Below are 24,386 nucleotides of genomic sequence, written 5' to 3' on the forward strand. Positions count from 1 at the left end.
GATGGTGGGTGGGTGGATGAATGATGGTGGGTGGGTGAATGACAGTGAGTGAGTGGGTGGATGGGTGAATGACAGTGGGTGAATGACAGTGGGTGGGTGGGTGAATGTTGCATGTGGGTGGGTGAATGACGGTGGGAGAGAGTGACTGGGTGACAGTGACTGGGTGGGTGGGTGGGTGACAGTGACTGGGTGGGTGGGAGACAGTGGGTGGGTGGGAGACAGTGACTGGGTGACTGAGTGAGTGACAGTGACTGGGTGGGACAGTGACTTGACAGTGACTGGGTGGGTGACAGTGACTTGGTGAGTGACAGTCAGTGAGTGGGTGGGTGACAGTGACAGTGGTTGACGTTGACAGTGGGTAATGGTGACAGTGGGTAACGGTGACAGTGGATGACAGTGACAGTGGGTGACAGTGACAGTGGGTGACGGTGACAGTGGGTGACAGAGCCAGGGGGTGACAGTGACTGGGTGGGGTGACTTACCTTGACCGGGTGGGTGCAGCTTGTCGCCGGACGCTTCCCCCTCCTGCCCCCGATATCCCCTTCTGCCCCCGATATCCCCGCGGCAGCTTCCAGGGACGGGAGGTGTGCTTGGGGAGGGGGCGCGGGAGGAGGGCTCGGGGGGGGCATGGGAGGTGGACTCGGGGGGGGGGGGCAAGGCCACGGGAGGTGGGCCGGGGGGCACGTGGGAGGTGGGTGCGCGGGAAGCTGGCCAAGGGGGGGAAGCGGGCCGCAGAGGAGCTGGTACTTACCCCTCCATCCCACGTTGGGAGCAGGCCGCAGAGGAGCTGGAACTTCCCCCTCCATCCCACGTTGGGAGCGGGAGGGGGCCGCAGAAGAGATTGGCTTGTACTTCCCCCTCCGTCCCACTTTGGGAGAGGGGGGAAGCGGGCCCTGCTTGCCCTGCGCATGCGCGCCGGGACCGCGGGGAATCGGCGCGATTTTTTAAAATTTATTTAATTAACTGGTGCCTGGCCGCGCAGGGGGCCCGACCTGACCCACGGGGCCCGGGAAGCAGTACCCTTTGTCCCCCCTGTGCACCCCGTTTGCGGCCCTGGATCCAGGGGGGGGCAAGTGTCCCCCCTTGCCCCCCCTGCGGACGCCCATGGCTGCTGGGTCTGGAGCGGGAGATGGTATCCTGGAGCGGAGATTGGGCCGGGGCCATCCTCCCCAAAATCTGAGCATTTGGTTGCCTCCCCAGCTCGAGCAGTGCCAGCCAAGCAGGAAATATCCTGTCGGCCGGGGGAAGCTGTTGCGGTGTCCCTCTGGTAGGCTCTGCTCCCATAGGCCTGTTTAAAGTTCTCTCCACAAGCCCTTTAACGCTGCAAATGCAGGCAAATCCTTGGCTCCTGATTGGGCCGTGAACAGTATCCACGCTGTGATTGGTCCCCAGCACCACTGCTATGCTTTCCTGTGGCAGCTGGAAAGCTAGATAAAGGGAACCCGATTTGCCACACACCCGAAAACGAGGTTGAAAGCCTTGCAAGAGGGAAATTTAAAAGTGCTTTATGCTATGGGACTATAGCTGTTCTAGAGACACAAAGAGCAGGATTTTTCAGCAGTACTTGAATGTGCTCTGCAACAAATTGTACCAGGGGTCTGGACGGTCCCTACCTCTTCGGTGAGTGGAAGCAAGCCCTGGGTAAGCCTTTGATGCGACGCTATTCCACCCTCACCATACACACACACACACTACCCCCTTGCCCTACAATACACACACACTATCCCCCTGGTCCACAATACAGACACAATACCCCCCCTGCCCCGCAATACACAATAGCCCCACATCTTACTTTGGGGAGCATCCAGTACTATGCAGCCTTCTTTTGGCGTGCACCAGCATGGCGATAGGAGGTGGTGCCGCACATCAGCTGGCGGAGGCAGTGCCGTACCCAAGGGGTTACAAGAGGTCGCATGGCGCAGCAGCGGGGGAGAAGAGGCAGCACTGCAGCAACTTCCAGTGCAGTCACCACACACAGGACACCTGTCCCAGTTCTCCCCCTTGTCGGCTCGCAGGTACGGGCCACATGGCAACACCTTGTGGGCCGCATGCGGCTCGCGAATCACGAGTTTGAATGTCCTTTCTACATGAAGCAAAATCTCACGGTTATTTGTCCCTAATCCTGCTTGATCTCTCTGCTGCCTTCGATAATGTCGGATCGCTCTCTTCTTCATATTCTAAACTCCCTTGGTATCTGCAACAAAGCTCTATCTTGGTTCTCATCATACCTTTTCCATCACATTTTCGATCTCTGTTGCAAACATGTCTTCGTCTACTGTTGATCTGTCTGTTGGTGTACCCCAGAGCTGTTTTGGAACCTCCCTTTTCTCTATACAATGTCACTTGGTGACCTCATCAACTCTTTTGGCCTTGGTTATCATCCCTATGCATATATCACGCAGAAATATCTATCCTCACTCCCACGCAATCCAGTCCCAAATCTCCAGGCTACATCCTTGTGGATGGTGTTCTGCCACCTTAAACTTATGTCTACAACTGAGCTCCTCATATTTCCCTCTAAATCTGGCCTAATATGCCCCTTTTTCATCACAGTAAACGGTACTGCCAACTATTCTGTCTCCAAAGCACGTTGCCTAAGAGTGACAATTGACTCCTCCCTTTCCTTTGCCATTCACGGTAGCTAAAATGCGTTGCTTCTTCCTCTGTAATATTGCTAAGATATGCCTTTTGTCAATTCACTGCTAAAACTATAATACATGCCCTTAGCCTCTCCCGTCTGAATTACTGTAACATACCACTAACAGATCTCCCTGCCTCACAACTTTCTCTATTGCAATCTATCCAAAATTCTGCTGCTAGAATAATTTCACTTTTTTTCTAAATGTCTCTGCTCATTTCCTCCTTAAATCACACTCCTAACATCCCATCAAATTTTGGAACACCTACAAAGTTCTCCTCCTTACCTTCAAGGCTCTCCACTCATCTTCTCCTGCCAACAAATCATCTTTGATCTCTCGTTATGCCCCTGCTCGCCTCCTGCGCTCAACCCATAACTGCACCCTTTCCACCCCTTTCACCTCTACTGCTCTCGTCTTAACCTTTTTCCGTCACACACCACCTCACACCAAGCACCTTCTCTCAACCTTTAAGACCAACCTTAAAACTCACCTTAAATTAAGCAATTCAAAAGCCTAGGCTCATGGCTACTGTCCTAGACCCAGTCTGTAACCTCTCTGGGACAAGAACTTATTGTGCCTGCAAAGTTCTATGTACAGTACTGCGTATATTGTCTGTGCTATAAAAGAAAAAAATTGCAACGTATGCAAAATGCGTCAGGCATCCTTGTTGCTGTGATGACCTAGGGGGGTGTGGGGGCTAAGCACAGCATGACTGCATGAGTTACAAACAGCAGCAGGGATGCCTAACACCACGACACTGCTCCCACAGAAGGCTGATACCGAGATATGAAATCCCTACTATATATCTCTGAGACCTTATTTAATGAATTAAAAAATATACAGATCATATCCTTTTGTGATTCACAAAAATGTGTTCTGTGGACATTACAGTAAAAAAAAAATTTGGGGGGTGATTTTGGGACATTTTTTTATTTTTTTCCAGCTATAATATTAATTGTTTTGATATTAACAATATCTTTTTGATTTAAGTTGTCCATGTCAAGGATTCAGAGGACTCATTTTGTGGTATTACTATATAAATGTATATATCATAACCTTTATTTAATTGATATTGTGTATTCATTCATTCAAGTCTTAATTGATCAGATCAGTGTTTATTGTGCGTTTATTAAACATTAATAAGAGGAGGTATATATAGAGGACATGTCCATGTTAACATACACACTCCTGACGAAGCCGGAACAGTTCTACTGGGCGAAACGCGTTGAGTGGCTTTTTGGACCCCAAGGAGATCCGTATCCAACGATCCCCACAGTGAAGGTGACATCAGACGCTCCGACGAAGCAGAGACGGCCTCCGCAAGCATCCAGCGAGCAGTGGAAGCAGACTGAAGGGAGGCGGTGAGCGGTGCGGTGATCCATCTATTCACTATTGAAGTGATATATGCCTGTATTTTATCTGCACATTGTGAGTGCGCATTTTTATATTTTCTACATAAAGACACCGTTTATCATACTGATCTCTACTATATAGTCTTTCCATCTCTTCCTACATTCCTCTCCATCAACGCCTGTGCCATTGATGGGAACCCTTGTCAGCACCTATCCACCACACCCCACGGGTAGCAGCCCTTCTTGCAAGTGCCTTTAATTCATCTGTATCCTGTGAGTAGGCTACACATACGAGCCAAGATTATATAGTGTTTTATCTCGTATATACTTACATCTGCACTTATATTGGTTGCTTTGTTTGTCTTTTTTTCCTTTTATGCTCCCCCTGGATTGTTTGAGAGATATTCATATTTGACCATGGTCAAATAAATGCAATGAGGAATACACGTTCTTACAGTATGTAAGTACTAGATAGGGATATGTATCGGGTTCCAGACAGGGACAGAATAGAGATGGCAGGTTTTTTCAAGTGCTTTAAGTCGTCGGTTGAGATGCATACTGTATGCTATTCCTGTTATAAGGTAGTAGAATGAGGTATCTACATATCTATTATCAGTGTTTGACAATCATATACATTTACACGAGTGGATTTAACCTCCGGGCGAGTAAATATTGGCCCAAGCAGCACACGTGTTTGTTTTTTTTACATTTCCCTGCTCGCGCTGAAATTTTCCCTGCTCGCGCTGGGGAAAAAAAAAATCCCCCTACCTGACAGCTGATTGGCGCGCGCTCCCAGGCTTTGTGGACGCGCGGCCAGGCTCTATATGAGCCCGCCCCCAACGAGCGGCCATTCTTTCAGCCTGGAGATCTGTTGGGGGGTAAGTACTCTCCAATCTCTCCATGCTGCGGCCCCTTTGCTCATTCCCAGCCTCCTGCAAGCCAACCCGTGCGATTCCCCTGGTCCCCACATGGCTCCCTACTCACCACCGCGGCCCTCTGCATTAGCTCTCCCCTCCTCTGCCCCCTTCCCCTCCCCTCCTCCTGTCCCTCGATCCACCGATCGCTGCCCGGGGCAGGAGGTCCCCAATGCTGCAGCCCGGTTGGCGTACGCGGGGGGAGGGGGATGCCGGCCTGACCGCCCACTAGCTTCATGCCGCCGCGGGGTGGAAGATGCAGCCTGCTTGGCCGCGCACTGTGGGACATGCCGGCGAGGTGAGCAGGGCAGTGGCGGCCACGGCGGGGCTGACTGTCCCTTGGGCGCCCGCTGGGGGACACCTCGCCACGTGACTCCCACCCACCCTGCCACCTCCCTAAAGCTTCCACTATGTCTGCGTGAGGTATGGGGGGGGGGGCATGTCGGCCTGCCCCCCCCCCCACGACCGGGAGATGGGCGCGGGTGGGTGGGGGAGGAGCGTGGTGGTGGTGCTGGTCGCGGCCTTTCCTCCCCCCTCCACTGTGTGTGTAGACAGAGTGTGTGTGTGTGTGTGTGTGTATGGGAGTATGTGTGACACCAGAGGTACCCCGCCAGTCAGTCACCCCCCGCCCCAGTCAGTCAGTCTCCCTCCGCCCCAGTCAGTCACCCCCCACCCCAGTCAGTCAGTCACCCCCTGCCCCAGTCAGTCAGTCACCCTCTCTCTGTGTATCACCCACCGTCTCCCCCTCTCTATCTCCCCCCACACTCTCTCTCTCCCCCACACTCTCTCCCCCCCCCCCCCACTCTCTCTCTCTCCCCCACACTCTCTCACACTCTGGATCTCTTATTTACCCTATATATCTTAACTGCCCTATACTACACCGAAATAACCTGTACTGCTTTCTTCCAAATCTGACTCAAGCTTCACACGGAAGACATCGGAATCCCCCCTAACCCAGAAGACAGGTAGGGAACACCTCCCCTCCAATGTATAACATTGCGGGAATGAGGGTACCTGGACATTGAGGGACTGCGGATCAGGTAAGATCCCAGGTGGGATTGCTGCTTTAGATATTGTGAAGCGGGGACGTCCAGACACTGGTTAAGGGGTTCAGGAAACTAGTCATTCAGACCTGGCTTTTATTTCTAGATCCGACATTTACACACACACACACACACACACACACACACACACACACACACACACACACACACACACACACACACACACACACACACACACACACACACACACACACACACACACACACACACACACACACTAATTGTAGTATAATGTAATACAATAAATACATTTATGTCAAAAACGAATGTTGTTCTGACTAGGAATTTATTAAATGTATTTTATTTATATATTTGATTTTAAAGCGGGGTTGGGGGCGGGACTAGGGTTGAGGGCGGGACTAGGGGCGGGACTAGGGGTGGGGTTGGGGCAGGACTAGGTGGCGAGTAGATTTTTTGGTTGGGCGAGTAGATTTTTGGGTGATTTGTCGAACACTGTCTATTATGCTATGGTAAATTCTTTGTTTTCTTTTATATTTTGGAATAAAACGAGGTATTTTGATAGTGCACCTACGGTATAGTGAATTATTTTTTACTCACCTTTAGGGTGGGTGTGTTTGTTGTTATTATTTGTGATCTTGAATCCAGAGGTAACAGTAGCACCGTTGTGAAATTAAAATGTATGACTATTTCACAAATATCCTTGCATTATTAGCTGAGGAGTGCAGGAGAGCTAAATCTGTTGTAAACATTTATTCTAATGTCTAAAAGCAATTGCTCCAGGATAAGGTTGTGTAACCATTTTTTTCTTCTTCAAGTACCCCTGCTTTATAAACATATCTTTACAAGAAACTTTCTATTGTGTTACATACCTATGCAATCAATACAATTAAAACAAAAAACTATTTACATCATATTTAATGTCGAAGCATTTGAATTCTAGAAGAATAGTTAACACATGATTTCAACATTAAAACATCACAACTTTCCTTATTCAAATGTAACGTTCCATATTGTTAATATAACAAACATTAAACAGTTTAAACTGTGAATAAATTAACACAAAGGGACTTTTGGTTGATCAATAAATCGTATTCAAACAGAAATATGCATTACCGTGTTTTTAAAGTTTAAAATGCAAACTATTTTGCCACATTTAAAGGTCACACTAGTAGCATGTTCTTATACTAAAAAAAAATCAACATTTGTGGGTCTTTATTTTCAATATGTTGAAAATGTTGAAAAAATCTGCCTCATTTTGGCACAAAATTACATTGCATGTTTGTTAAGAAAAAAAATCTTCTTAAAAGATAATTGAACATAACACTATAATTAAAAGGTGCAGCCCCACTTTAGGAACCTCAGCCATAAAAAGTAACATTTCATATGTTTTTGTTTCTTTTTTAATTTCTACTTAATGTAGTAGATTTGCAAATTTAGATCCCGCTACCCACAAGGCTAAAGCACCACAAAAGTATTATGGAACATACTATAAATATTGCTTTTTCTGACTAATAATGCTCTTACAGCTAACTGAAAATTATGTCATGGTGATTCAATTCTGAAGATACAGTGATTCAGGCTGTGGTAATAAAGCATTTCTTAGCAAATGTCTTAGTGACTGTTTTGACAAGTATCCCCAAAACCATTGATATTGCTCAAAAATAGAAAACTACTGGACAATTTGACGAAGAGCAAATAAGATGATAAAGGGGAAATAGATCATTTCTCCCCACAAATTTGATTAACTAAGTGGAAGTGCACCTTCCTTTGTGAATCATAACAAATATGCAGATTACTTTAAAATAACTTCAGTGACTGATTAAAAAAACATTAAATAACTTCCTAATGTTATTATGTGACAAATATTTGCAAACTTAAGAATTGAATTAACCTATTCGAAAAATAACAGTTGGAATAAATATTTTTCACACAAAACAAGTGAACAAACTCAATCAAGAAATTATAAGTACATTACATGTTAATATAAGGCACTTGCTTTCTTCTAGTGCTTTAAATGAACTACATCAAAAAGTTACAGGCTTTTCTTCAGAAATAAGAAGCTTGATTAGAAATATAAAGTCGCTGTCCCACTTGGCTTCCATTGGTCAGAGGTACTGTTGGTGACAACGGGTAGCTGGGATAAGAATAAGGCCTTGATGTGTATGGAATTACACTTGGTGTTCCTGATGGGAGAGCAGTACTAACAGGGGAAATGTTATTCACTGAACTGCGACGGAAATTGTAGTCTGCAAAGAAATATACAAGCAGTTACAATTAAAGTTATGTTTGTAGAAGAAGAAAAAGAAACACAAAGGTAACAAATTAAAACAACTAAAAAGGAGAAGGCTTATCACTATTCAAGCTAAATATGTGCAATTGTATTGGTATTTAGAGATGGACATAATGGAATTTGTCACAATGTTCACTATCTTATTTGTAATGAGTGCATACAGAGATGCTGTACCCTGCTTTCATTTAAAAATTCACCAAACCTTGCACTGTGTTTAGAATTACTTTAAAGATTGCCAGTTACAATAAATATGAGTAGGTGACCAAAAATATCTTCAAAAGAAAGAATAATCGTATACTGTAACTTATTTGGATCAAACAAAGCATGAAACACAAAGATATTACCATTACGTTACCCAATTATACATTTGCTACAAATGCACGAACTACTGTAGTTGGGTTGTAAACCTGGAGATAACCCAAAGCTGTGACATGTAAACCAAAACTACATACCTATAAGGGGCAATTTGTTCACTGTGGTCTTTAAAATGATGCATGTCAAAGTTTTCGCTGTTTGCTTCGAAAACTTCTTTATGCGGTGTCGTATTGTACATCTCTTTCAGTTCCTTATTGCCTGTAGGATCACATGAAATGTACAGATGATCCAACACAAACAAGGATTGAGGGAGAATCATTTAGGAATGATTTGTGGAGAAAATGCTACTTCAGCTTCTCATGAAATTCATCTAGTTTACTTTTCAATACATATTATCCACAAATCATTAGTGCTCATGTCATTCTGAGGCAGGACCGTCAATCAATTCTGTTCTACAGGATATACCTTAGTTACAACTCAAGTCTGAAAATCAAGCATCTTTAAACCAAAAAAACGGAAAGGACAATTATAAAAAGGTGTGAAGCAATGCCCAGGAAAGGGGGAGAAAACTCACCATGTACAAAAACAAGCTCACAATTGGCAAGTGCGCGCGTCATAAGTAATGTATAAAACATACTTCACTGAAATCCACGAATCAGGGAAGTCGACACAGCACTGGAGGTAAGTGACAAAATGTATTAAATACAGTAAAAAACGATCCGTTTCGTAGCCAACTCAGGGTGGTCTAGGACAGCGGTGCGCAAAGTGAGGGTTGCAAGATTTGCTGGGGAGGGGGGGGGGGGTTGGCGCGGCTATTACAGAGGCACCGCGCTTCCCCAAAGGCATTTAGAATAAATGCCGGGGATTCCGCGAGGCCTCTGTAACTTTTCACTTATCTGGAGTTTCGGCGACGTGTCTCCATGGCAACCGGCATCAACTCAGGGTCTCTTCATCAGGGGGGTGCATAGACACACACTGACGTACATATATTTATATAGTGTATCAGACTGGAAAGTGTATGTTCAAAAAGCGTACGAAGAGAAGCCGTGCGCATGACCACCGGTTGCCAGGCCATCACCAAACACCCGTGTACAGAAATAACACTTCGGACAAGCAATAGCATTGCAGCAGCAAGTGAATCCTACATCGGAACGAGGGCTAGCACAGCTGATACATAAAAAAACAGAACAAGCAGGAGAGGTAATTAAAAAGAGAGCGTCTCATACCTGTGTGCACGATTCCACACCACAACAACGCTGGATGAAGATCCGTCCTGCTAAAGCAGTCAGAGTAAGGATATGTGAATTGCAGGCAAAGCACAACACTGATGGCCAATGGGGAAAAACACAGGATATAATACTAAGATCACACACTGTGGAGACAATAATTAAGTTTAACCCATGGAGAGCAGAATGAACTCTAGTGAATAGATATCAAAGGCACAAGCGCCAAATTATACAAGATGCACATGACAAGCAGTGTAACCTGTACATTCTTTAGGATTCAATGTGCAGGACAAGAATAAAATACAGAATAGTAAAGTCCAACATGCATGTACTTAAAGTCATAGTAGCCAGCTAGAAAAATAGAGACAATGTCAAATCAGATCCGTAGAACATACAGTACACCCAGACACAGCACAGAGGGCTGGCAGAGATTTGGGGAAGCTGGAAATATTCTGACACTCAAATATAGTGATACTGTTTATAGTAGAAAACCTTTGTCATAGAACAAGGTCCCGGATAATAAATTAACCACTTTGACATCTGTCACATATACAGTGGAATGTGGAGATCAGCTAAAGAATTCAATGTGTCAGGGTAGAGTATACTACAGGACACACTAAGTCCCATGCTTTCATTAATTTATAGGGATCACCATATATCTAATATAGCAAATCATCCAAGTCCAGATTTTTTATGTCAGACATTGCTACAACCATATCTGTATGGAAAATAGTACCGCAAGGATAAGCAGATCAGAACTTCTGTTCCAGATAGTCAGAGAGACTAGAGCCATCCCATACTGTAGAGTAGTCAGGTTATTCATAGTCTGCCCTCATCCAGCGGGTAAGTATGGAGATCCTCCTATAACCTGGAAACCGTACCATGCACATAATAGAATACAACCTATCACGTCTTATGAGCACAAAATTAGAGGAAACAGGAAAGTTTAAATTCGTCTTGGCATTGTGTTCAGAGTAAAAATTCAAACATGCCTCTGTAACAAACTTTCCCTATTCTGTTCAATAATTAGTCCTTATGCAACCAAGAAGTGGCACGTAGTTTATTGTCCAGTCCATTAATACCTCTTAATAGGCTTAGGACAAACAATTCTTAATATAAGGTTTACAAAAGACACTTCTTAACAGAAATATATATATATATATATATATATATATATATATATATATATATATATATATATACACACAAGGGTTTCTATATAGCAATATAACCACTGGGCTCCTCCCTCCTCCCTGGCTGAGACAAGAATGAACCTCTGTGTGTTCTCAGAAGCCTGACTATATAGCTCCTGAGATTGACTGCAAGTGCTAGCCCTCTGTCTTAGGCTGCGTCCATAGAAGGACAAGCAGCGCTGAGCCGTGAGGACGCTCCGCGCTGAGCCCCTGCATCCTCAATGAGGATGCCTTGAGAGGGGGCTCACGCGAGCGTCCGCAGGCGTGCTGAGGCTTTGGAATTTTCAGCTGACAGCCAAGCTGTTTTTCAGCGCGCTGTCGGCTGAAAACATCCAATCAGCCTGAAGCAGCGTCAACGTCACGGCGCCATCGGCGGCGTGACGTTGACGTCAGTACGTCGCAGGTGATTGGCTCAGCGACGTCACTGCCCCGCCTCCAACAACCTCCCCCCGGCTCCCTTCGCGCACACTGGCTCGACTGCAAGTCCATGGAATCGCGCCGACTTCAGCAGGCGAGCCTCAGCGTCAGCGCGCCTCCGCTCTGCTGAACCCTCTATGGCCCCGCTGCCTATGCGTCTGCCAGGCTGGCGGCGCGTGCAGCCGAGTTCCCCGGTCTGCAGTGAGCTGCAGGGAAAAAGACAGGGAGAGGGCGAGACGGGGGAGCGGCCATGATATCACCAAGCAGGTTCGCCCTCATTGTCTGAACCGCCGGGAGCCGTGGCCTAGCGCTCCATCGCTAGGTCTGTTCTCAATTTTCCAGTCTCCTGGAATAACGCACCCCCACACCCCATTGAGAGGTGGCTCTTGTCCTCGCAGCGCCCGCATTAGCCAGTGGGAACCAAGCCTTAATTAGCTGCCTGTCTTTTGAGCAGGGGAGTTTCCAGCAGTAAGGCAGCATGCCTGACAAACCTTTGTTTGTACTGCTGGTTTGCAAGTGATGGGTTAATAAACCCCATCACAGCCTCCAATTGCAGAAAAAGTGTGTTTCTATCCCCTCCTCGCCTAGGTCTAGGCACATGGGCAATCGGAATGCAGCAGAATGTTGCCAAAGAGTGACCCCCTTTCACGACAATGTCTCGCTACGGCCTGGAACTTGAACTCTTCACAATCCGGTTAACTGGACAACACTTTTCTGATTGCCAATCTATGTAGATTGATTCTTTCCATGAACATGCGTGAAGTTTAACCTATGTAATAGAGGCACACGGGCACCTAATAAAGTATACAACAAATTTGGTGCCACAGTCATGAAGTGGTCGATCTTGATGTTCGTGCCATTATGGGTGTGTGTACAGATCTTGCTAGTTATCAAAAATTGGACACATCCAAGGCATTTTGAATACCCCAGACGGTCTAGTAAGTCATTGACCAGCAGTATGATACTTATTAACAGGGTCAGTCTGTATAAGACTGTCACTTATACTCCGTCCCAATTTAAAGTAAAATAGTGGATGTGAAGTAAAAAAATGGACCAATCGTTGCGTCGCATGCCAATATGTACAAAAATTTGGAAAAATTGCCTTTGATATGGTTGGACATAGTGGTAAAAGTGCTAATAAAGCAAAAGCATGGTCAAAACCAGTCTTTTCTTAAATATTCAATAGGGTTTATATTAACCAATTCCATGTCTTTTGAAACAAAATCATGTATGAATTGAACAAGCAATGAGTAATTAAGAGTCAGGGTATGTGAAAAAGTAAGTGAAACCCTGGTATGATCAGCTAAATTACAGGGGATTATTACAATCGGGTGTTTAAATAATTAGGACAATCTTCAGGGGTGAGTTTGGGAGGCCACCGCCTATATAAAGATCCGAAATGTTGTGAATTTGGTCTTCATCATACAGGTGTGAGGAAACACGCCATGACACAATCAAACAAAATCTTTGAGGACCTCAGAAAAGCAGTTATTGATGCTCATCAGTCTAGAAAGGGCTACAAAACTGTTTCTAGGATTTGTGGCTCCAACAATCCATTGCCAGACAAATGGAGAAAGTTCAAGACCACAGACACTCTACCCAGGAGCAGTCGTCCTACCAAAATCTCTCCAAGAACAAAACAGCAAATCATCAAGGAAGTCACAAGGAACCCCAGAGTAATATCCAAGGATCTGCAGGCCATTCTCGCCTCGGCTAATGTAGTGTTCATGACTCAACTATCAGAAAAGGTCTGAAAAAGAATGGTGTTCATGGAAGCATAGCTGGAGGAAACCACTGCTCTCTAAAAAGAACATTGCTGCCCGCCTGAACTTCGCCAAAGAGTACATAGATGATCCACAAGACGTCTGGTACAAAATTCTCTGGACAGATGAGTCAAAGGTAGAACTGTTTGGCCGCAATGCAAAATGTTATGTTTTGGAAAACCAAAACAGTGTTCGAACGGACAAACCTCATCCCAACCTTCAAACATAGTGGTGGGAGTGTGATGGTTTGGGGCTGCTTTGTTGCCTCAGAACCTGGACGGCTTGTCATCATTGACACAACCATGAATTCTGCATTGTATCAGAAGATTCTAGAGGAGAATGTAAGGCCATCCGTCCGTGAGCTGAAGCAAAAGTGGATCATGCAAGACAATGATCCTAAACATACAAGCAGATCTACAAAATAATGGCTGCAGAAGAAGAAATTCTGCCCTTTAGAATGCCCTACTCCAGGGGAGCAAAAAGTAGGGTTGGGGGAGGCGCAAATTTTTTTTGAGGGGCGGCGCAGCGGTTGTTGAGGCTCCACGCTCTTCCCCAAGGCATTTAAATGAAATGCCGGGGGATCGCGAGGCCTCTACAGTGTCTCCTACCTTGTCTTAGGCGACGCGTCGCCATGGAAATGCAGCATCAAATGACGCTGTGAGGTCATGTGACATAACCCCATGGCAACGCACGTCAAATGACCTTGCCGAGTCACGTGATGGCACATGAACCCACGCGTCATTTGACGCTGCATATAGGAGGGGGGGGGGGGGCGTGAGCACAGGGGCTGGCAGGTAGCGTAGAAAGTCTCTGCAACCCTGCCCTAGTCATTGGGCCTAAAACCAATTCAAATGTTATGGCACGATTGGAAGCGAGCTGTCCATGCAAGGAAGCCTTCAAATGCCACTGAGTTGAAGCAGTTCTGTAAGGAGGAATGGGCCAAAATTCCTCAAAACCGATGTGAGAGACTGACCAGCAGTTACAGGAAACACTAAGTTAAACTCATTGCTGCTTAAAGGGTACTGAATCTAAAGGTTCACATACTTTTTCACACATGGATATTGAATGTTGAATCATCTCATGGATAAATAAATCTTTAAAAAGTATCATGTTTTTGTGTCATTTGTTTAATCGGGTTATCTTTATGTATTAATAGGACTTAAATTAAGAGCTAATAACATTTTAGTTTTGAAATACGTGAAAATCCTAAGTGGGTCAGAAACTTTTTCTCGCCTATGTGTGAACATATATTGTAACCTCTATGGTAATTAATGGGGTTAACCCCTCTCGCTACCCACCTGGAAGGCCTAACCACCAACCCTGGGGAAACAACCCCTATACACCCAACAGCACTCCTCCCCCAAACCCATAGTAATGTGCAAATGCCCTAGTAACCAAATATGGGTACTAGCGCTTTAGCCCTGACATACAGTAAAATAAATCACATTAATAAATGTTTTACTTACCCCTGACAGGGTACCTCCACCTCTTCACCATCATTGAATAAAGAAAGGGCCTATGCCCAAACATTAAAGCACCAATGACCCCTTAATTAACGTAATTAAAGTTGCCTCCTGCAGTTGCCTACTGTGGTTAAGCCTCCCATGAGGGGTTTACCCATTAATTACCTTAGCAGTTACTACCGCTAAGGTAATTAAGGGGTTAATCCCTCCTGTTACCCTGTCATTGCAAATGTGGTAATCTGTGCCCCCTTTGAGGGCAGATAACCACATTGCCAATCAATGGGTTTATTGTCTACTGTTTATTTTAATGTATTAAAATGACAATATTATTTTATTGTCTATTTATTTTTTTCAACATAAATGCGCAAAAGTGCTACTAGCCATATTTGGCTACTAGGGCTTTTGCCCATTTGTGTGTGGTGATTGGGGTACAGGGGGTGGGGGATGGGGTAGCTGGCCGGGCAGGGTGGTTAGGCCTACCAAGTGGGCAGCAGGTTGGGTTAACCCCTTAATTACGATAGTGGTTACAACCTCTAAAGTAATTAAAGGGTTACTGGCCAGTAGCTTGTTTTTTATTTTAATATTGGTGCCAATGAAGATGAGGACGAAGACGGCCTTCATCATGGCTGGTTGCTGGCTACTGATTGTTTTTGAGTGGGAAAAGGCGCTATTAGCTGTATATGGTTAACAGTGCTATTGCCTATTACTGTGTGTGGCGAGGAGGGGGGATGTTGGGGGTAGAGGGGGTGGGTAGTAGAGTGTCTATTTATTGCCAATGTGGCTTGCTGTGCCCCCAGTTGAGGTCATAGGTAACCACAGTGGCAATCAATGGATGAATTGGCTAGTGTTTTTTCTGTATTGTACTTTAATTTTTAATTTATTTTATTATGATTTTTTTTTAGGGTGCCCAGTCATTGCCAAGGTGCTTATCTGTGCCCCCGTTGAGGGCATAGGTAACCACAGTAGCAATCAATAGGTGTATTGGTTAGTGTTTTAATAAATGTCCCGATCACATGGGCCGTGACGCGGGAGAATTAAACTTGCAGAGAGATACTGGCACCCCATACCAGGGTCTGTAAATTGGAAAGCAGGGGGTCTCCGGAGCTGAAATTATTGTGTATGGTAAAAAAATAAACATGAGCAGCATATGGATTGCTACTACAGCTCAACCCCCTTATAACGCTGTGCTTGGGGTCCATGAATCACATCACGTTTTAAGCGGATCGTGTTAGAAATAATGAATTGTATGCATTGTACAATACAATATTTAAGATACCAAGAATCGTGTTGTTAAGTATTCATACATACGAAAATTGGGAGCCACGCTTGCATCGCGTTATAAGCGGATTCGCGTTGTAACGGACCGCGTTGAACTGTATTATTAAAGTACAAATCTACTTGCATAATCATGCCAAGAATCTCTATACAATATCAAATCCCCACAACTTCTTTATAAAGGAAATGAAAGTAGCCAAAACATCTAGTTTAACATATAACTGTCTGAAATGTTGTCCACCTACCCTGCTTCATGTGTGCAGAATTGGTCTGCATGTTAATTTTAAAAAACAAGGTCATCCAAAAAGGGAAATACATTTTTACGATGGCAAAAGAGCAAAAAAATATATATATAACAAACATGCTTAATGATATACTGTATGCTAAAAAAGTCTCGTTCACAATTCTGTACATAAGATAAACACACTGTACTGCTTAATTGTGTATATAAACTAGACTATAGTATATCAACCTAGAATATATAAATACAGAATATTAAGATTGGTGTAGAACAGCCCTGCACAACTCCAGTCCTCGAGGGCTGCCAACAGGTCAGGTTTTAAGGATATCCCTACTTCAGCACAGCTGGCTCAATTAGTGGCTCAGTCATACTGAGCCACTAATTGAGCCAACTGTGCTGAAGTAGGGATATCCTGAAAACCTGGCTTGTTTGCAGCCCTCGAGGACTGGAGTTGTGCAGGCCTGGTGTAGAACATAACATATTGCCATGTTATGCTTTTTGTTTTATTTGTAGGGTATTTATGTTGTATAAAACATAGAAAACAGAAAAAGGACAAGCTCACGACGGCTCTCAGTGTAATATGTATATATATATATATATATATATATATATATATATATATATATGCAAATATAACTGTATGCTCATCTGCATGTCTTAGGCAGGTCTGCAACCCCGCCTTTCCCCATTATCACCCAGCATACAGCACTTCCAGCAAGGGATTCTGGGAAATGACATGCAAATGAGCACACAGTGTCACTTTTTGCCTCAATAACCATTTTTAACATGGTTCCCTATAATATATATATATATATATAAATATATATATACATACAGTTAGGTCCGGAAATAATTGGAAACTGACACAATTTTCATAATTTGGCCTCTGTACGCCACCACAATGGATTTCAAATGAAATAACCGAGATGCAATAGAAGTGCAGACTTTCAGCTTTAATTCACGGGGTTGAACAAAAATATTGTATGAAACGTTTAGGAATTGCAACCATTTTCATACACAGTCCCCTTATTTCAGGGGCTCAAATGTAATTGGACTGTCACGTACGACCCCCTGCTAGCACGCGACCTGTATACGGGACAAGGGGTAATACAGACGCCCGCAAGCTGCCCCACTCTTCACCCCCTCAAGGGTCCCTCAAATGAGTTGTATCTGTCCCCCAAGCCGTCCCCATATACCACCGCCACGAACAAGCACACCAGTGAGCCTGTGACTTTATATAGGCAACCAGGGTTAATGCACAAAGGCGTCTCTAGCAAGCCCCCTTTCTCCTCTGCAAGGAACCAGCGAGTTAGCATTAACCCCTACTCAATTGCACATCATAACCGCCCACTGCCACCAAATCAGTTGTAGTAACGTGTGCCTGAATTTAGTAAGTTATTCTCTTCAGCGTGCACAAAGTTCATTCAGAGCCCAAAGCATTACTTATTAAATGGTATAATATATATAAAAATACAGTGCTTGAATTACAGAAAAGGTATTAAACAATAAACATACAATTACAGTATAAGGCAGAACAGCTTCTTAAAACAAAAGGGGTAAAACAGAAAATCCTATACAGTACCTTACCACCTGCTATGGATTTTCCCCAGAGGCACTGGTTCAGAGGATGAGGTCTGACATGCTATCCAAGCATGCCCCTAGTCAGATCTGCCCAGTAACAACCTGGCCCAGACTTAGATACAATATTCTCATAAGCCCACCCCTTTCTACAGAATAGTTTGACATTCAGAGCAGACAGAAACAGTCCTGCCCAGTTTCAAACCCAGCATTTGGTATTTGGTTAAACAAGTGTAGCTCATTAACCCCTCGAGCACCAAAGGGAATTAAACAACCTAGTAGCTCATGACATTATCATGACATGGACAAATAAATAAAATGTTTATTTTTAATACTTTGTCGAGAATCCTTTGCAGGCTTGAAGTCTGGAACGCATGGACATCACCAAACGCTGGGTTTCGTCCTTTGTGATGCTTTGCCAGGCCTTTACTGCAGCTGTCTTCAGTTGTTGTTTGTTCGTGGGTCTTTCTGCCTTAAGTTTTGTCTTCAGCAAGTGAAATGAATGCTCGATCGGGTTGAGATCAGGAGAATGACTCGGCCACTGCAGAATATTCCACTTCTTTGCATTAAAGAAACAGGTTGATCTTAGTTTTATCTGTCCAAAGAATGCTGTTCCAGAACTGGGCTGGCTTTTTTTTAGATATTGTTTAGCAAAGTCTATTCTGGACTTTCTATTCTTGAGGCTTATGAATGGTTTGAACCTTGTGGTGAACCCTCTGTGTTTGCTCTCGTGACGTCTTCTCTTTATGGTAGACTTGGATAATGATATGCCTACCTCCTGGAGAGTGTTCTTCACTTGGCTGGATGTTGTGAAGGGGTTTTCTTTACCATGGAAAGGATATTACGATCATCCACCACTGTTGTCTTCCGTGGACGTCAAGGCCTTTTTGTGTTGCAGAGCTCACCAGTGCGTTCTTTTTTTCTCAGAATATATCAAACTGTTGATATTGTCCTCCTAATGTACCTGCTATCTCTCTGATGGATTTTCCTTTTTTTTGCAGCCTAAGGATGCCCTGTTTCACTTGCATTGAGAGCTCCTTTGACCACATGTTGTGGGTTCACAGCAACAGCTTTCAAATGCGAATGCAACACCTGGAATCAACTCCAGACCTTTTACCTGCTTAATTGATGATGACATAACAAAGGAATAGCCCACACCTGTCCATGAAACAGCTTTTGAGTCAATTGTCCAATGACTTTTGGTCCCTTGAAATAGAGGGGGCTACATATTAAAGAGATGTAATTCCTAAACCCTTCCTCCAATTTGGATGTTAATACCCTCAAATTAAAGCTGATAGACTACACTTTAAGCCCATATTCATAATTTAACTGTAACTTGAATTTAGTTTGGTACACTTCCAAAATAACAAAACTTGTATCAGTGTCCAATTATTTCCGGACCTAACTGTATGTATATATATACACATATATAAATATAAATGATAACGGTAAGTATCACATGTACAAAAAAAAGCAGATCTTTGATGCTCATCATTTATCACAATGACATAGGTTACCGCAGCACCTTCCGCAGCTGGCCCTCACGAGTGACATGGGTGTCTCTTAACACCCACCCCGTCAGGGGCACAAGGCCACAGTCACAGGGTAGGCAGTAGATATTTTATCTCTGTGCTGACATTTTCCGCTTAATGGTGTTCTAATTATATCTCTCGTTTCAGCTAATATTCTTTAGCATGTTTTATGTTATATATCTGTAAATATTTTAGAGATTATTAAATGAACGCACGTTTTTCCCTGTTGATTGTTGATTAGGTTCAACTGTGTGCACTGTCTATCCAAATCTGATTTGCTAATTTCTCCACAACGCAAATAAACATTTGGGCATGCTGTCCCTTTACGGCAAAACAAAACTCAAAAAGAACGCCTACTTCTCTAAGGGAGATCTTGCTAAACATTCCAGGCCCCATCTATCGGGCTGGCTGGCTTTGTCCAGTTCCCAACACCATAACATATACCACAATAGTTATGGAACAATATTCAAGTCCTTACTGTATCTTTGTTTGGGAATCTCTGTCCCTAGAGAGTTTAGGAAATCCTTCTGGATAGGAACTTGCACAGGACAGCTCTGTGGTCTGAGTAAGCCACCTACTACAAGCAGTAGCCACCTTATCAAGTTGGCTGTCAGCTGTCTCAGCTTACTTCCTTATTGCCCAAGTATTCTTACTGGGTTAACCTTCTGAGTGCTGGATGAAGGACTCAGATGTATGTTTCCCAGGCATAATTATCAGTACCTGACTTCACCCTGTCACACCCCCGTTTTCGTTTAATTTCTAAAGCTACAAATGATGGAGCTTCAGATCAGAACCAAATCATCCTAGCCCAGGGGTTGCCAACCTGCGGCTCTTTCCACTCCTACTTGTGGCTCTCTGCAGGTTGCCGACCCCCAGCTGCTGCCTCTCTCCCTCACTAGCCTGCCGGCAAACCTAATCTGGCCTGATCCACAGAGGTGGCCTGCTGAAATGTGTCCGTGGAGGTGCCTGCCCAGGCAGCTTACTGTAGACCGCTAGAAGGGAGGTTCCCCTGACAGGCAGCTCCGTGGGGACCTTTTAGCAGGCAGCTAGGCAGGCCCCCTCACTCTCCCAGGGCAGCCAGTAAGTAACAGGCACACTCAGATCCTCTCTTCCGATATCCCTGTCCCCTCTCTCTTCCAACCTCTCTTTCTTATCTCCCTTCTTCCTTACCCTCTCTCTCCTTCACCCCTCTTTCTCCATCCCCCTTTCCTTGCCCTTCTTTCTCCTTGACCTTATCAATCCTTCCCCCTCTCTCTCCTCCCCCCCTCTCCTTCCCCTTCCTTCCTCACCCCTTTGTCTCTCCCCATATCTCGTTCTCCCATCCTTAAGGAACACACAATAGGCTGTGCGGTGTGGGGTTTAATAGGGGGAGGGGGAGATGTGGGGATTAATCAGAGGGGGGCTTGCTCCTTTAATTTGTCCTGGGCACCAAGATTTCTATTGGCGGATATAAATATATAATTAATGTGTGCATTGGCGGGGGGCTAGCGTGTGTGTATTTGGGGGGAGGGGGGCGGTCATGTAGCTGTTTTTTGGGGAGGGCAGTGAATGTATGTAGTGTGTACTTCTAAATGACACCGTTTTGCACAGAAAAACAAGGAAAGAAACTAAAAGGGACTTATTATTGTGAGATGCATTTTATTCCACCACATATTTTGTCGTATGTTAATGCTTATACAGTATATACCTATTAGTGTGTGTACAGTATATGTATGTGTTTGTGGGGGTGTAATATTCATAATTGTGTTGCGGCTCGGAATTTGGATTAAGACATTTTTTATAAAATAGCTCTTATTCCCTAGCCCATCACGAGTTTCAAATATCTGGGTTGCACATTTACACCCTGATATCCAAAACCTATGCCAAATAAGTGTACTTTATAGGAACAAATCCTCTCTAAGCCCACTGGTCAGAAAGCGCATCGCACAGCAGATGCAATACCAATTATAGACTATGGGGACATAGTATATGGCACAGCACCTAAAACTCACACACACTCACACAAACTATACACCCTCTAAAATTCAATATGCTGCTTTGTACGCCAATGTAACTACAACACACATCACTGCGAAATACTCAAAGAACTAGATTGGCCATCAGTTGAGTCTAGGTGCAAAGTTCAACTTTCCTGTCTTGCCTTCAAATACTTCTTGGGCAAGCTACCCCCGTATCTGAACAAGCTCCTCACCCCTACCACAAGCAGCACATATCACCTGAGATCTGACTCCAAAGGACTTTTCAGTTCCACGTTTCAACAAAGTATCCAGCCGTTCTGCCCTCCCTCACTGTGCACCCAACAACTGGGACAATCTACCCGAGACTTTGAAAGCCGCAACCATTAAGTTCTTCCAAAACTAAAGCTCTCACATTTTAATGTGATCAGTAACTATTACATACAGTACGCCTATAACTTATGTAATCTTTAAATGTTCATGCAATGTCTTCATATATAATGTATAACCCTGTTCACCTACTGTAACCATGTATTTGTAACCATGTACAGTATCTGTCATCATAACTCTCTGCCCAGGAAAAACTTGAAAACGAGAGGTAACTCTCAATGTATTACAGCAGGGCCCCGCTTTTCGGCAATCCGAGAAGGGGGTCGCCATCTTGGATCTTAAATTGTGCATGCGCAGAACGGGCGGTTGCGTCCGGCAGGCATGCGCAGACCGTAGTTTGCGCGCGCAGACCGTAGGTCGCACATGCGCAGAAAAGCAAAAATGCCGATTTGCGTACCTCAAAATCGCCGGATCCGCTTTCCGGCGATTTTCACTATACGGCGGGCACCTGGAACGGAACCCGCCGTATACCCGGGGCCCTCCTGTACTTCCTTTTAAAACATTTTATAAATAAATACTCCAACTTTGAAGCTTCTGAGTTATGTGAAGTGATGCTTGAAACAGCAGTACCTGGAAGATCATTTTGGAGGCCTTCATCCAGCAGTTGATTGACATTATGAGTACACGTGGGCCTCGCTATATGACGGTCCGTTAAACATTGAACGGCTTATCCGACACCAGATAATGAATTCCGCTGAAAATATTATCAAATGTTGTAACGGATAATCCGCCGCGGAATTACATTGAATACGCAACCCGACAGTAATTTGTGGAACGGATTCCGGCAGATAACCGAAGACCGCCTGTGTGTGTATATATATATATATATATATATTGTGACAAACGGCTTACTCCGGGGCTCCGTCGTTTGTCCGGGACTGTTTAGAACACGGTCTTTTAGGGTAGGTTAAATGATGAGGCGTCACGTACTGTTCCTTTAAACAGGCTATGCCTGGTTTATTCAGTCCCAGGCACTGAGACTGCCACAGTGCATACAACAGAAAACCGATCAAAACAAAAGCTGCTCACCTGAGCGATAACTTAACTTAGATATCCCTGACTCAGGGTTGGAAGTGGCTTTTCCACTTCCAACATCAAAACACGGTACTTTTGCAGTCTTACACAAATGAACAGAAAGATTGAACCTGTTTGGGGAAGAGGCTTCTCCCCTCTGTAGTTCAGCAGCCTTCCAGCCTCCTGGCTCTTGTGGGGAGACCAGAGCAAACAGGAAATCAGTCTTTCATACCTGATTCCTAATTAGCATGACAGGTGACAGAAATCAGGCAGCAGACAAACTCTGGTCTGGATCTCTCATCCCTCAGTTCCAGCGCTTGCCAAACTGTGGGATGGAGTGTATGTATTATAAGGCTGCACTCCCAGGCCAAACAGGATAGAAACTGTCTAGTATCCTGGGAGCCCTATATACGGAATTTATTACCATCCCCTGGTTTCTGTCACATATCCTCCCCCCCAGCTCAGACCTCGAGGGATGAGCGACCATGGATATTAGGGAGTGCATCCTTGACAACCCGTCAGCATTGCCATGTTTGTGCCCTGACCTGTGTTCCACAGAAAATTTAAAGGGTTGTAGGCTTAGGAACCACCTGGTCACTCTAGCATTCTTTTCCCTGTTTTGACACATCCAGGTAAGGGGTGCATGATCTGTGACCAACCGGAATTTTCTCCCCAACAGGTAGTATTTGAGCGTCTCTACAGCCCACTTTATTGCGAGACACTCTTTCTCTACTATGGAGTAATTTTTCTCCTGGGGATTTAGTTTCCTACTTAAATAAAGGATGGGGTGCTCCTCACCTTGAGACTCCTGGGAGAGTACCGCCCCCAGCCCTACCTCAGATGCGTCGGTTTGGACTACGAACTCTTTGGAGAAGTCAGGTGTGACCAACACTGGTTGGGCACAGAGAGCTTCTTTCAGGCTTCTAAAGGCCTGTTCGGTTTCGGGGGACCACTTTACCATTAGCGGTCCTCTTGCTTTTGTGAGGTCAGTTAGTGGGGTTGCCTTAGTTGCAAAATTGGGAATAAACCTTCTATAGTACCCAATTAACCCCAAAAAGGTCCTTACTTGTTTTTTTGTAACTGGCCTTGGCCAATTTTGTATCGCCTCCACTTTGAGTGTTTGGGGTTTGAGTAAACCTCTGCCAATAGAATATCCCAGATACTTGGCCTCCTCCAGACCAATAGTGCATTTAGCGGGGTTAGCAGTTAGTCCAGCAGACCGGACTGCGTCAAGCACAGCTTGGACCTTTGGAAGGTGGGATTGCCAATCTTCACTATGGATTACCACATCATCCAGGTAGGCGGCAGCATACCGAGCATGTGGTTTTAAAATTTTATCCATCATTCTTTGGAATGTGGCGGGAGCTCCATGTAAGCCAAAAGGCAACACCTTATACTGAAAGAGGCCGTCTGGGGTTGAGAAGGCTGTCTTTTCTTTTGCCCTTTCTGTGAGGGGAACCTGCCAGTACCCTTTTGTTAGGTCTAGGGTTGTGAGATATCGGGCTTTGCCCAGTCTCTCTACAAGTTCATCTACCCTGGGCATAGGATAAGTATCAAATTTTGACACCGCGTTTAGTTTCCGGTAGTCATTACAAAACCTTGTTGTACCATCTGGCTTTGGGACTAAGACTATAGGGCTGTTCCACCCACTTTGGGATTCCTCAAATACACCTAGTTTTAGCATTTTTTTAACCTCTAAACTTATAGCCTTTCTTTTGGCCTCTGGGATTCGGTACGGTTTAAGGTTAACTCGGACCCCCGGTTCAGAGACTAGGTCATGTTCAATTACGCTAGTTCTACCTGG

At 44.7% G+C, this 24,386-nt stretch overlaps 1 protein-coding gene across 3 annotated transcripts in view; it reads right to left on the reverse strand.

Annotated features, from left to right (window-relative positions):
• Positions 1–6,829: 6,829 nt before the first annotated feature.
• RBM46 (RNA binding motif protein 46) overlaps positions 6,830–24,386 on the reverse strand; it is an 89,964-nt gene continuing 72,407 nt past the window's right edge. For 2 of the 3 annotated variants that reach the window (XM_075612848.1, XM_075612840.1), the window contains exon 5: positions 6,830–8,176. In XM_075612848.1, coding sequence (XP_075468963.1) covers positions 7,977–8,176 — 200 coding nt within the window. In that variant the 3' untranslated portion in view covers positions 6,830–7,976. Of the gene's footprint in view, positions 8,177–8,672; positions 8,794–24,386 lie in introns of all 3 variants that reach the window. The other variant, XM_075612856.1, reaches the window with a different exon arrangement.

This window comes from Ascaphus truei, chromosome 1 (assembly GCF_040206685.1).
Source record: "Ascaphus truei isolate aAscTru1 chromosome 1, aAscTru1.hap1, whole genome shotgun sequence".
NCBI lineage: Eukaryota > Metazoa > Chordata > Amphibia > Anura > Ascaphidae > Ascaphus > Ascaphus truei.